Below are 14,250 nucleotides of genomic sequence, written 5' to 3' on the forward strand. Positions count from 1 at the left end.
TGAGGATTTCCTTCTCAACACAAAAATTAATAAAAGGCAAAGAAAATATTTGGTGTTGACCACAAACTTTAAGCCTATGGCTAAACTCTTACCACGAAGAGCAGCGTGGGGGAGGGGGGGCACGCTCTTGGTATCTGTGATGCTGAGGAGCTTGGGTAGCCTATTTTATTTTCCCCACTGTCACTTCCATACCATGTACCCCGCCTCACCAGGCTGAATTAGGATCGTGGCCAGCAAGCCTAGTGTTAGCGGTGGATATCACCGCAAAGGAGGCTGTGGCAGAATGTAAGAGCCAGCGGGGAGCCATGAGAGAGTATGCCTCTTACATAAAATAAAACAGCCATACTGGGTCAGACCAATGGTCCATCTAGTCCAGTATCCTGCTTCTAACAGTGGCCAATCCAGGTCACAATTACCTGACAGAATCCCAAAGAGTAGCAAGATTCATGCTCTTGTCATAGTGGATCCTCCCCTGTTCTGGATCGTTGGGGGAGCCTGACAAAAGCAAAAGGAGCACTTTTATTCCAAATGAAGAGGGGAGTTCAATGACTATTCAAGCCAGGTACTTCAAAAGCGGTAACTGCAGGAAAACTGTCATTGCTCCAAGTGGCCCCCGACTAGAGGCAGTTTCTCTTGGTGAGGGAACAAGTGCTCAAGCTACAGATACGGTTTCTCAGGGGATCCTTTATTCACTGCAGGAATGGCAAAGAATATGCTTGTTTTTTTTTTTCTTTTCTTCACAGAGCATTTTTACTGAACAATCTCAGGTGTGACAGCAATCCGAGGCTTTCGTTCGCCCTTCTGCAGCAGCAGATTAAGCTTCTGCATCTAAGCAAAGGTGTTTGCAAGTGCTAGACAGTTGGAATTCTGTCTGTGCTTTTGGTGCCTCTTTAAGATCAGGGAGGATCTCTTAGGAAGTAGGGCTAGTTCTTTGCCAGAACAGCTGGAAGACGGAGCGCTCCCTGTGGAAGATGGAGATGATCCAACAATGGTCCGACTCCTCCAGAAAGAACTACTGCTGGCTGTAATTGCCAAAGCCATGAGACTGAGTATTTTTTTTTATCACCAAAGCAAGAGAATCCTTCTGCAGGGGACCCAATTTTGGTGAGGACTACAAAGTCCTTAAAAACATTTCCAGTTTAGCAAGCTACTCAAACGCAGAGTGGGAGACACCTGAACCAGGTTTGAGTGGACAAAGCCATGGCAAAACTGTGTTTGTTGCTTCCTGACGAGAAAGAGAAGTTTAGGCAACCTAAAATCAATGCCTTAGTAATGGCAGTGACCAAAGACACTCTCTGGTAGAGGCGGGCTCTGCCTTTAAGTAAGTGCAGGATTGCAATTTAGAGATCTTGCTTAAGCAAGCATTTGATCTTTCAGCTCCGAGTCTACAGGCAGCAGTGTGCAGTTCATGTGTTTCTATGGCCCCCTTTAAACTGGGTCCCAACAGAGCCCAAGGGTTACCTGACGGAGAAGTAGTGGAGGAATTCACAAATGCGACCCATTTAGAGGAATTTAGCATAATGTGGTAAACATCTTCTATGACCTAATTAGAGATTCTGCTGTGGCAGTCTCTGCAAGGAAAATTTGTGGCTCTGGAATTGGGTGGTCAATACGACTTCAAAGACTCTTCTTGGTGGGCTTTTTGGTGAGGCCTTAGAAAAGCTCATGAGTGACTTGGGGGAGCCTAGACCACAGATTGACTGAAGATAGCCCAAAGTTGGTGGAAAAGCAGACTGTAGCCAGGTTCCAGGATGCCAGAAGGAAGATCAGGTACCTTTTGGCGATCCAGATATCAGTCACAGCAATCTTCCTTTTGAGGAAACAAAAAACAATGTCTCAGAGATCTTGTCACTTAGGAGTCACCCATGGGCCACAATGATGCCCTCTAGGTCTATTCCTTCTGGGAACAGATACAAAGAAGATTAGCTCTTTGCTTGGAGGAATGGGCCCAAATCACATTTGACCAGTGGTCTTGGATGTCAGCACTGTTCAAACTAGAATTTTCCCTCCCTCTGCCAGACTCCTTTCTAGTATCACCATGCCGATTACCAACCAAGATAGTGGCTGTGCAATCTACTCTATACAATCTCTTCAACCTGGGGACAGTGGAACTGGTCCCACAGGCCAAATGAGGAAAGGTATTCCAATTATTTTTGTTGTCCTAAAGAAGGCGGGCATATTTTGCCCTGTGTTAGATCTCAGCAGTGGCCTGAGAACCTGGGTTAAATTTCCACTGCAGCCTTTGTCACTTAACATTCCATTTCCCCAGGTACCTGTATATAATATGCAAACTGCTTTGATTAGAACCATAGAAAGCCAATATATCAAATCCCATTTCCCTTTTCAACGGCTGGAACCACACCTTATGGTGATACACTTCAGGATGCAGACTCTGAGGTACGTAACTGCAGCCATAACATTAACTGAAAACATTAAACATCGTATCTAAAAGAGGCCTAAGTATTCCAATATGACCACTGCATCAAAGATTCTTAATATTTGAGATATGGGGTAAGCATTTTCAGTTTTGGACTATGCCTTTTGAGCTGGGTACAGTGCCCAGAATGTTTTCCAAGGTAATGGTAGTGGCATTTCTCTGCTGAGAAGTGATCAGAGTCCACATCTATTTTGCCAATTGGCTAATTCAGGTCAATACAAGGAAAGAAGGAGAATAGTACCTTTCTGAACGTCACATTGAACTCAAGCTGTTTCTGGGATAATGTGAAATATGTTATAAATAAATAGTAACAGAAAAACGAAGGCAGATAAAGGCCATATGGCCTATCCAGTCTGCCCATCCATGCCAACTACTATCCTTTCTTTCCCCTTAGAGAGAAGTGATGGACAAAGTATTACAGCTGCCAAACTCCTCGGGTTGGATAGTCAATCTTAGCAAGAGCAATCTCATACCCTCACAAGACTGAGTACATGGGAGTGAGGTTCAATATCAGACAGGGAATGGTCTTTCTCCAAGAGCACAGGTTGACCAAGTTTCAATCCCAGATCAGAGCATTACTTGAACAGAAAGTTCTAAGTCCTGAGGTCCATGGTAGCAACAAATCTGGTCCTGTGGGCTTGGGCTCATATTTTATTTATTTATTGCACGTATCGCACATTTTCCCACCTATTTTCTGGCTCAATGTGGCTTACAAAACCTGTTATGGCAACGCCATTCCAGGTTAAATAATACAATTGGTGTTACAAAGAAGTCAATGAAGGCAAGAGGGTTTGGTCAATCAGCAGTAGAAAGATACACTTTGAATAAAGTTGGGTAGGTGTTTTGTTATAGTTAAATTAAGGGTTCTCATGGTAAGTTTTGTTAAAGAGGTAAGTCTTCAGGGATTTGCGAAAGTTAGTTAGTTCTTTGATCGTTCTCAAGTGAGTTGGAAGTGAGTTCCACATCTGTGTGCTCATATAAGAAAAGCTGGTCGAGTGTAATAGTTTGTATTTTAGTCCTTTACAGCTGGGGAAATGTAGGTTAAGAAAAGTGCGGAAGATCTCTTGGCATTTCTGGGTGGAAGGTCCACGAGGTCTAGCATGTATGTCGGGGCATCTCCGTAAATGATTTTGTGAACAATCGTGCGGTGCGTTCTTTAAGTGGGAGTCAGTGTAGTTTCTTTCTTAGGGGTTTTGCACTTTCATATTTTGTTTTCCCAAATATGAGTCTAGCTGCGGTGTTTTGGGCTGTTTGAAGTTTTTTGATGGTCTGTTCTTTGCAGCCGGCAAAGAGTGCATTGCAGTAATCCAGGTGGCTTAGTACTATTGACTGTACCAGGTTCCGAAAAATGGCCCTTGGGAAGAAAGGTTTTACTCTTTTGAGTTTCCACATAGACTGGAACATTTTCTTAGTTGTATTCTTCACATGATTTTCAAGTGTGAGATTTCAGTCAATGGTGACTCCCAGAATTTTCAGATTGTTTGTGACGGGGAGGGAAAAGTTTGAGGTGGTTACAAGTTTTACTGCTCAGTAGTTGGCACATTCAGAATAGAACTTTGAGATTTGACTACCTAGACAAGTCAAATAAGACTCGGCATAAAGTGGTGGCAAAAGGGAATGTCCCTTCAGACTCCAAGCTGGGAAGTGGTAACGACATATGCCAGTTTATTCAGTTGGGGAATTCATTCTTATAACCAGATAACACAGGGTATGTTAACACCAGATGAAATGTTCTGATCATCTGCAGCTCAGATCAGTGCACTTATTCCTGAAGGCCTTCTGGCAGGAAAGTGCAAGTATAGCATGTCTATAAATTTTTAGCTATAATGTCCTACTTCAGGTATGCTGCACTACTTCCCATCCCCCATCTTTCTTTTACTATCAGCCTCATGCAAGAATTTCTGGCTGATCACAAACTCCGATAAGGCCTCCCGTTGCTAAGGCAACTCAGCTACCTGGTATAACTTGTTACAAATGTAATTTACCGAGAAGAGGTGTGGCAAGGACACATATGAAGGAACCAATTACAGTCTCCAGAACATATGCAGCACCTATGATAGGTCCAAGGTAGAGGCGAATGCTCACCACAGGCCTATAAAAGTACACTGTAGACAAAATCTCTGAAAAATAGCCATGCTGGTAAGTTTCATATCCTCCCATTGCCTATTTTTCTTGAAGGGGGTGTACTCTCTCCCCCCCTCGTAAGAACTAATTCTTTATAGCTAAGAATCTTTCTTTCATTCATTCTCTCTCTCTGTTCTGTGACCTTTTTCTCTTCTTTATATAATTAGTCTGATTACTTATAAATACCAGAGCTACTGATGTTAGATTTTGTAAGTTTGCTATTATTTTTCCACAACTTGCTACTGATATCTGATCCTGTGCTGGTGAGTAATAAAAGACTTTTTTCTCTAATTCCTGTCCAACATTTTTGTGTTCAGAGAATATCAATCAAATGCAGCCAGTACAAATTGGTGACCTCCTGACGTTTACTGGAGCACTATAATTTACAAGAATTTGTTTTTTTTTAATGATATATTTTTTTTCTTGCTCCAAGTTTTGTATTTGGTGTTCATAGTTATCATAATATAGCCCAGAAATTCTCCTGAACGAGTGCAGACCAGGAATAGTCCTGTAAGAGAAGTGAAATCCGTCTGATCAACGGTACCCAAGCCCTTTTGTCCCCCAGTTTCACCATGATTAGCAGGTATAAAATTGCTATTCTGTTAGGGAAGATTTTCTTATCTTATTTGATCTCTGTTTCAAATCTTAGTTCACATTCTTTGACATTTTCTTTGTTCCTTACGATGCCTTACTTCTTTTTCCAAACTTCTGAGTCCTCTGATTACTAAAGTTACAGTCCTTTATATAAAAAAAGAAAAGGGCACAGGATTGCTAAAAAGAATTCTTCCTTCTCTGTGGCCACGGGAGGCTTCTTTAGATCCTTTTTTTTTTCTTAATGTTTGCTTTCATAGCTCTAAAACACTAACTAGGGATATATTTTATTTAGTTGTAGTCAGTTACAACTGTCTGAATTAGTAAAATTTTGTGACTGTTTCAGCATTTATCTTTTCCTGAAATGAAAAAAAAAAAAAAAAAAAAGCCCCTCTCTTTTAAACCATTTTCTTTTGCTTCTTGGAAGGAGTTTTTGGACTGAGAGCACCGATAAGTTCTTTTTTTTTTTTTTTGTTCTTCTTGATGACCATGGGTTCTCCAATTCCAGTCCAACTTTTTTGTGCTCAGAGAACAGCAATCAAATGCAGCCAGTACAAGCATGGGGGTGGGGGTGGGGGGGGGGGGGGGGGGGGGGGGGGTGCAGATGGTGTGGGAAACAAGGCTGCTAAGAGAAATGATAGAGAAGCATTTATTAGCCCCATCTGAAGCACACACTGCAAAAGTACAGAACATTCAGATGATTCTCTCAATCTGAGGGAATGGGAACTCTCACAGCCAGTCTTGTGAGATAAATTGGTGTGCTGATCTCATGGCAATGAGGGCCAGTGCTAAAACTCCATACTTCTACAGTCGTCAAAGAACATGAGACCGAGGATGTAGATGCTAAGAAGAATGCTTCAAAGGGTTGCAATGCATCCAGCTCAAGTAATTCTAATAGCTCTGGACAGGCCCAGGAGACCTTAGTTTCTAGATCTCATTTGTCTTGAGATCAATTGTCTGTTGTATCTTCTTCAGGAAAGGGCCCTTCTTCTACAGGGGAAGATCACCATTAAGTCGCAAAGGTAGTTGCGGAAACTAGTTACCTTTCTACTAGAAACTAAATTGTTCTACAATCCATGTGAAAGAGGAACTGACTTTTTGTCAATCTGTGGAGGTTCTAGCTAGGGTCTGGGCACTCTGAAGCTCCATCAGGATCAAAAGGATGAGGAAAGACCTCTACCACACCTTCTACTCGTGTAGAAATGACTCGCATGCTATCTCCCTCTTCTGAGCCCCTTGTACACTCAAGAGTGAGAAAGAGAAAAACGCATTAATCTTCATACTGGTACAAAACCACAAACATTTCTTCCTTATCTACTTTATATGTAGTTTTTTTAGTTCTCCAGCTTATTACAAGAACAGCTTTTCCAGCAGGCAATTAACTTGGCTCCTTCTCAGGCTGGAGTTCGGAACTATGTAAATTAGCACTGAAATCAATATGTCTAATTTCCTCATGTTTTTAAACCTGTTTTCCCATTTTCAAAAATGTTTGCATATAGGTTGACAGTTGCAGCACGTTTGAAGGAAATGCCCAAATCTCTATTATTCTGTCAGTCAAAATACTAAAAGCCTAAGGCTGCACGGTACCCTTATAGGGCACAGCTCTCAAGTCACTAGTATCTGTCTCCATCTGCTGGTTGACAGGCATAACCCACAGGTTCTTGACTGGTCTAGTAGGACTAAAGGAAAGACTAATTTTTCCTTATGTCTCTAGGTTCGGATGGTCCCTTAACTCTAATTCTGGTAAAGAAGTCTCTATTTACTCTTTTTTTTATTTTCCTTTAGTTTGTGGGTTTTGTTATTAGTTTGTTAATTCATTTGTATATAGCATCCATGTAGAGAAGTAATAATCCTCCCTGCCACCTGTACATCATGCTGTGCAGCTCATTCCCTTTGTTGTGGCTCTTATCATAGTGCACTGCTTATGTTGGACACTGTTTCACTGCATACCAGACAATGCTGCACCAACCCACAAAATATCAAATGTTTTCAAAAACCTGTTTGTTTTTTTTTTGCCAAGAATGATTACCTTATGATCCTTCCATTAGACAACAACAAGCGAAGGTCATTATCCCATACTTTTCGTTCAGACACCGAGGAAGGCTGGAGGGGTTTAGTAAATTTCCCATTCATATTAGAGTTTCTAATGTTCTGAAAAATAAAAACTGAACTTTAACTAGGAAAAGAAAAAAACAAAACAAAAACAAACACACACAGGTGTAAACTTATTCAGTCAAATAAAGGGGGGCAGATGCTTAGAAACCTTCAAATGCAAGTAGTGGAGACAAAGCAAAGACAGTGTGGAAGATATGCAGAGGATCCTTAGCTACATGTGTGTGTGGGGGGTGGGGAGGAGGTAGTGAAGGGTAAAGTGTGGCACAAGTACAAAAGATCCTTAGCTAAGGAGAGTAAGGAGTAAAGCCAAGGATAAGCACAAAGGATTCTTAAAAGCAGGGAAGATTAACAGTTGAGCAACATGTCTCCAAGGCCCAAACTCAACCCCCCCCCTCGCAAAAGCTGCATCAGGAGGAGGAAACCCACACCAAGACTGTGGACTCAAGATGGCGACAAGTCCATCCCAAGATGCCACTGCAAAATCACCATATCATGCATATTCATTAGGAAAACCTGAAAACGTGACTGAGTTGAGGCCTTTGAGAACCAAGGTTGCCCACATCTGCAGTAGTTTACAGTTTATTAAAATTTACTATACCCCTCAAACTGACTTGCAGAACCGAGCAGTGTACAAACTAATAAAAGCATTGACAGGACCTCCAAACTATAAAACAGGATAGTTAACCAATCATACTCAGAACAGAAAAATTAGAGAGAGAAGAGAAAGAAAATTAAGGCAAAGGACAGGTACAGTGACCAAAAAGGGAGACCATTTATTAAACGCTTGGTGGAATAACCAGGTCTTAACTGTGGATTTAAAGGTTTTAAAAAGAGCTCACTGCGCACAGACAGAGGAAGGTTATACCAGGAACAAAGAAGATAAAAAAAATTAAAAAAAGCACTGCGTCTGGAAATTTCAAGTTGTGCAGTCTTGGGTCCTGGAAGTAGCGAACGTTGGTTATTTAGAGAACGCAAAATCCTAACAAATAAGGAATTGTAAGCGATGAAAATCTGGTTAAGCCTGTTCTAAACGCTTTGAAGGTAAGAATCAAAACATGACTATTTGGTTAATTCCGTTAACGGGCGAGAGCCCTCCATACTAACTAATTACGCAACCTAGCAGTCAGCATCCAATTTCAGCCACACAAGATATTGAAGGACTATTTATTTTATTTGGCATTTTTTTGCACCCTCTTGATTTTGCTATGCTGTGAACTCATGGACTCACTTTAAGCTGCTACTTTACTGCTAGTTATAGTCTATTACTCTTGAATTTGTCTTTTTGGGCTTTTATTGGGTATGGGATTTTTTTTTCTTTGTTTTTTTGCATTTTCACCTTGGAGAAATAAAAAAAATTCTATTCTATTTATACTTAATTGTTTGTTCAACCAGTAACCAAACTGAGTAATATGTTCAAAATAGCCACATCTTAGTAAAAGGAGCTTACTCAAGTAAATAGCTTTTATCTACGTTAAGTGGGCCTTTCCTCTTTACAGGTAGACCTACGCAGAGATGTTTCTTTGAATGGCTGTGGCTACCAGGACCTATTGCTGTACTTTGCCAGCAGCTGCTTTCCCTGTGCAATCCCTAATGCTTAGGTCGGCCCTGAACGTCACAGGGATACTTGCCTCTTCCCAGGGTGACATCTCCAGTCGCTTCAGCACCTCCCTGGTGTGTAGCTCCAGAATGTCCAGGTTGCTGGGCACTTTGCTGGAATGGTCTCGTAGCTTTCGAATTCTTCTGGAATGGTGAAAGGATGTCTTCTCTTGTGAGAGGCCAGCATCTGGGCACAGACCTAGCGTTCCCTGAGATTTCAATGGTTTGCTACTCTCATCCTTCAAGCATTAAAAACATTTTGTTTTAGATTTTAACAAGTCATTTGCCAGCCCAAGGCTTTCAGCAACATACAAAAGCAGTCACAAAAACGTTTAGAAAACCAAATATTAGTGACAGCCAATCCATGGTGCATATTAAAAAGTGCTATTAGGCCTATTAACATGTTGACAACTCCTAGTATAAAATCTGAAGTTTAGAAAAGGCAGGGAACAAAAGGTAAGCACTTCTCTGTATCCCAGACAGAAAAACAAAAAACAATGGGGGAAGGTGCCTCTAATGTTAATCCAATGCTACATGAACTTTCCAGAACTCAGGAGAAGCTCTTTAAATCAGGCGACTCGCTACTTTTTCCCTTCCATGCCCACAACTCTGCAAGCTGTGCTGACCCTCTAGATAACCATCCCAAGGACAACAGACATTACTCTCCCAGTTCTGCTTCTTCCACTGAAAATCACTTGTGAGGAAGCAGGCGGTGCTAATATTAACACTCTACCAACAAGCCCTTACAGCTTTCAGACATAGTGTAAATGTTGATTTTCTTAAGGGTAGATTATTGTTACATTGTGTTTGACCTTAATCGGCTTCAAATAATTTACAATACCGCAGCCAGGTTAATATATTCCCTTCATAGATTTGACTCCATAACCCTTGCTTTTCTTAAATTACACTAGCTTCCAATAGAAGCCAGGGTTCAATTTAAACTGTGCAAAATGATTTAAGATATTAAATGGAGATCCGCCACCTATATGATTAATACATGTATTAAGTCATTAGATGTATAGTTTACGCGATTCGTTATTATGTTTTCCTTCACTGAGAAAAATGACATATGAAATTGTTTACATCATCATCTTATCAGGCTGTATAATTCCTTCCCATCCTCTATTAGAATAATTAGGTCTTAGTCAAGAGTCAGAAGAACTTTAAAAACTTTATTTTGTAAATTCCTACTATAGGAAGTTAGCAAGGTCATCTCTAAATGAATCTAATTTGAAGGGTTTGTTTTTTAAATAATGGTTCTTTGATATTTGATTCTAATTCCTGAATTAATAAAGATTCAGCTATTCTTTTTTGTGTAATCAGAAGGAACTAAGTAGGAAACTGTGGAAATATAAAACCCGTATAACGTAATGTAATCACACCAAACACTGTCCAACCCAACAGATATGGCCAGAGTTTCTACTCTTACCTCTACTGTATGGATCACTTTTGAGAGCTCTTTAACAAGATGCCCTGGACGAATATTGTCTGGGATTTCAAACGCATGTTCTGACACAAACTGTTCAGAAGGAAGAAAAATTATGTTAGGCTTGTGAAGTTAATTATAAATTAAAGCTGTACCAAATAGCACATTTTACTATTCAGCCGAATACGAATAATGACAATTATTTGGCCAAATAGTAATAACAGGTATTGAGCTTTAACAAAACTAAAAAGAAGGAATGTGAAATCAGAGATCAAGTGTTTATTTCAGTAGGATTTAGCACAGTATAGCCCCGGGATTGTTTGTATTTGAATTTAAATCACTATTCGGCTGAATACAAATAATTTATTCAGGGCTGAATTAAATACAAATACAGCTCTATTAAATACACATCCTTTAGAATGGCCACTGCTACCTGTGGTGTACTGGAAGCATAAGTAAACTTGCTCACCTGTAACAGGGTTAGATTTGAATTTTGGATTTAAATTACCCACCTTTACAAACCTGAGCTTAAGGCAAGTTGCATTTGTGGAACCACAGACAGATATTCTCTGAAGACAGTAAGCTCAACAGACACAAATGGACATGTAGAACTTTCTGGAAATGTGAAGGCATTGCGCTGACCATGTGTAGTGGCTTCTACAGCCGCAGCAGCAACTGTGCAATTCTCCTCACTTCTACACATTAGCTTTCACCGGTGGGGGTGGGGGGGGGGGGGGGGAACAACTATGAAGGAAGGTGAAAAGATTTGTGATTGGCTGAGTTACTGTCTCCAAAGAGCATCTTCTACAGGTAAGCAAATTTCTCTGAAGATAAACAATTCAGTCAGTCACACACGGGGTTCTCTACCAACAACAATAGGAGAGAAACAGTGGAAGAAAAAAAGTAGCTTTCCACAAGCAGTCAGTTTTGTAGGAGCCTCCGGAGTGGACCACTCCTGTTAACATCATATCTCTGAGATCCTTACTCATAGGGAACGATCGCGAAGGACGTCTAATCCCGTTAACTAATGGATCCACCTGCGTAACCTCTCCAGAGGAGGAGTCCCCAGCCGAAAACGTAAGAGTGGAGGCCACCTGATCAATCAATTTCAAAAGCTCATCCCTGTGAAAAATGCGTACAACAGAGGGATCCTCCCCAGGCAGAGAACCCTCCAGCTCCTAGGACCCTTCCAGCGGTTCCTCCTCTCCAAGCTCACTGAGATCCTCAGACACTCTCTCCAAATGGGGTACATGAGAAACACAGCTTTTTACAGGAAATTGCTTTGAATACCTGTGTTCATCCACTCAGCTATTCTCTTTCCAAGCCAATCTAGACATGAGTAGTAACTTATTAGAAACACAGACCACTTACTTCTTTCTTCATCCATGCTTTTAGTGCAGCAACCAAAGCTTTCACTCCGTGCACCAAGTAGCTGGGGGCTTGGAACCCATCTTCCCTTAGCTCTGAAAGAGAAACAGTAGCACTGAGTTACACATAAAAAGAAATACAATAGATTTGCAGGCAGCCCCCTAAGGCCCTCATGTAAGAAGCCACAAAAACATTTACAGTTTAAATGCACAGGAGATCACTTGCATCTGGCAGCTAATCTACATCCCAGCCTCACATTTGTTTTGTCTTTTATTGATATGTACCTAACATTCCTACCATCTAAGGAAAGCATCCATTATAGGTTGACAGCACTGTTTTTTCTGTCATCAAGCACAGAGGATTATTATACTTTAAGGATATGATTGCATTAGTACACACTTTTGTGGCAACTGAGATCAACTACTGCAATAGGTTATATTGTAAAAACTCCTAGCTTCTGGCTGCTTTTAAATAACATTTAAAAAAAAGAAAGGGGAAAACAGAACAAACAGGCCCATAGCTTGGATTCTAGACCTCAGACTGACCAAACCTATTGTCACATCAGGGGCGGAACTTTTCCATGGAAGCTGATCTCACCTGGGCCACCAATAATCACTGTGACATGCCCTTCCAGAGAAAGACCCACCTAGGCAAAAAACAGTGGAGGAACCCAAAAGAAATCCTCTCACAGGGGTCTGAAAAGGAAACATTGGACAACAACGCTCTAGCTAAACTTAGAATATACAAAATATTTTGTGTACACCAAGTTTAGCTAAGGCGGTGTTGTCCACTGTTTCCTTTTCAGTAATTACCAAGTGAAGACTTTTCCCGATGATCTTTCTGGGAATATGTACGCTATGACAAATTCCTAGAACCCTGATGCAGGCCAGTGGGGCCGAAACACAAGTCGTATTGGGTCTTCTTTATTGATCTTGACTGAAATAAAGAAGGTTTTTGGACACCATCTGTGAGAGGTTTTCATTTCTGTTCCTCCACTGTTTTTTGCCTGGTGCATCCTATTTCTTTAGTTATAAAAATTCCAGGTTGAATTTGGCTCAAAAAACAAAAACGTTGGATGGACTTTCTCATGGTTTCAGTTAGGTGCACATAAGCAGCTCTGGCTCTTCTGAAATTGCAGACTGGGGAGGAGGCTCCATAAACACTGTTACACAGGAAAGCCCACACATCCTCGGAGCACATCAGAATGCTTTAGTAGCTTTGGACTTGACGTTCTGACCTTGGTTTTGTCTGATGTCACCTCATCGGTGAGGAATATTATCCTGCTTGTCTTTGGAAAGGGAGGTACTAAAGCTCCAAAACAAACCAATGCAACAAATGAAGTTGCTCTGCTCCACTTTGCAAATGATTCTTATAATATTTAGTTTTTTACATGAGAACTGAAACTGACCTGGGTGAAATCTTCATAAAAGCAGTTAATAAATAACTGAGATAATTACACATGTGCCACTCACTGCAAAAGACTGAATATATAGTGCATAGGAAAGAGATTACGATCAAGGCTTTTTGTTTGCGACTGGGTCACTGACTGATAACGTTTTTTTTTTTTTTTTTAACGCTACCAGGATATATAGTAAAGTATATACTTAACACAATAATACCCAATGTCTTACACTTACCAAAACCAAACCACAAAGCCTACGTTGCCTTTCAGCAGCAAGAGCCTTACCTTTCAAGCTCTCCAGCAGGTTTTTGGCCACAAACCAACAAATGGCTTCAAAAAAGGGGAATTTGAAAAGATCGGGTGTTTTCAGCCTTTTCTCCATCTCATAACACCTGGACAAGTTAATTCAAGAAACAGTTCGCATTCACGTTAGAACTTTCAGATGCCCAAATCCAACGGTTCACAGTTTTAAGTAAAAATTACATATGCAGGCCATAATAATTCAATTCTTGTATACCACCCCTTTCCAGGGCTCAGTGCAGTTTACATTCTAGGTGAGACAAAAGCAGATAGTGTTAGTGTGAGGTATGAGAAACATTAGAGACTACTGGTGTAATGCATAAGACTAAAATCATTAAAGGAAAGGATAATGGGTGATACTAGGAAGTAGAAGTCATGATGGATTATTATGAAGCAGTCTTTGGGAAGAGAAAGGTTTTTAGTCTTTTCCTGAAGTTGAGGTAGCGTTTTCCTGTTCTGATGGGAATAGCCCATCGGATGGGTTCCATGCGGCGTGAGGTTGGTTGTGCCCTACAAGTGTCATTGTTGCTCCATTGTATAACTGCACTACATTACAGGGTGCATTTACTAGTGAGGGACCTAGACATAGTGATTGCACTGAGTGTCACTTTTAACCATGGTGTGTGTGTTTTTGACGCCAAGTACGGGGAATAGAGAACTGAAAATCTTGATTTCGAATTGTCTTTTGAAATGGTGATGCTGGCATTAGTTGTTATTTCAGTCTGTTAGACTGGACCAGATATAGCGAAGCGGTCTTAGCAGTTCAGAGGTGAAGCCCTGTAAGATTTGAAAAACTAAACAAACAGCTTTGAACCAGAGTCTTTCTGCTATGGGAAGCCAATGCACTTTGTTTACATGACCTGAAACAGTAATATATCTATTCAACCTGTA

The 14,250-nt window shown here is 40.8% G+C and overlaps 1 protein-coding gene across 1 annotated transcript in view; it reads right to left on the bottom strand.

The window, feature by feature from the left end:
* The window catches only part of KDM7A (lysine demethylase 7A), an 83,840-nt gene that overhangs the window by 16,228 nt on the left and 53,362 nt on the right, over nucleotides 1–14,250 (bottom strand). The window contains 5 exon segments of the mRNA XM_030214130.1: nucleotides 7,182–7,303; nucleotides 8,896–9,102; nucleotides 10,293–10,382; nucleotides 11,661–11,752; nucleotides 13,345–13,451. Coding sequence (XP_030069990.1) covers nucleotides 7,182–7,303; nucleotides 8,896–9,102; nucleotides 10,293–10,382; nucleotides 11,661–11,752; nucleotides 13,345–13,451 — 618 coding nt within the window.

The sequence above is a fragment of the Microcaecilia unicolor genome, chromosome 9, assembly GCF_901765095.1.
Source record: "Microcaecilia unicolor chromosome 9, aMicUni1.1, whole genome shotgun sequence".
In the NCBI taxonomy this organism is placed as follows: domain Eukaryota; kingdom Metazoa; phylum Chordata; class Amphibia; order Gymnophiona; family Siphonopidae; genus Microcaecilia; species Microcaecilia unicolor.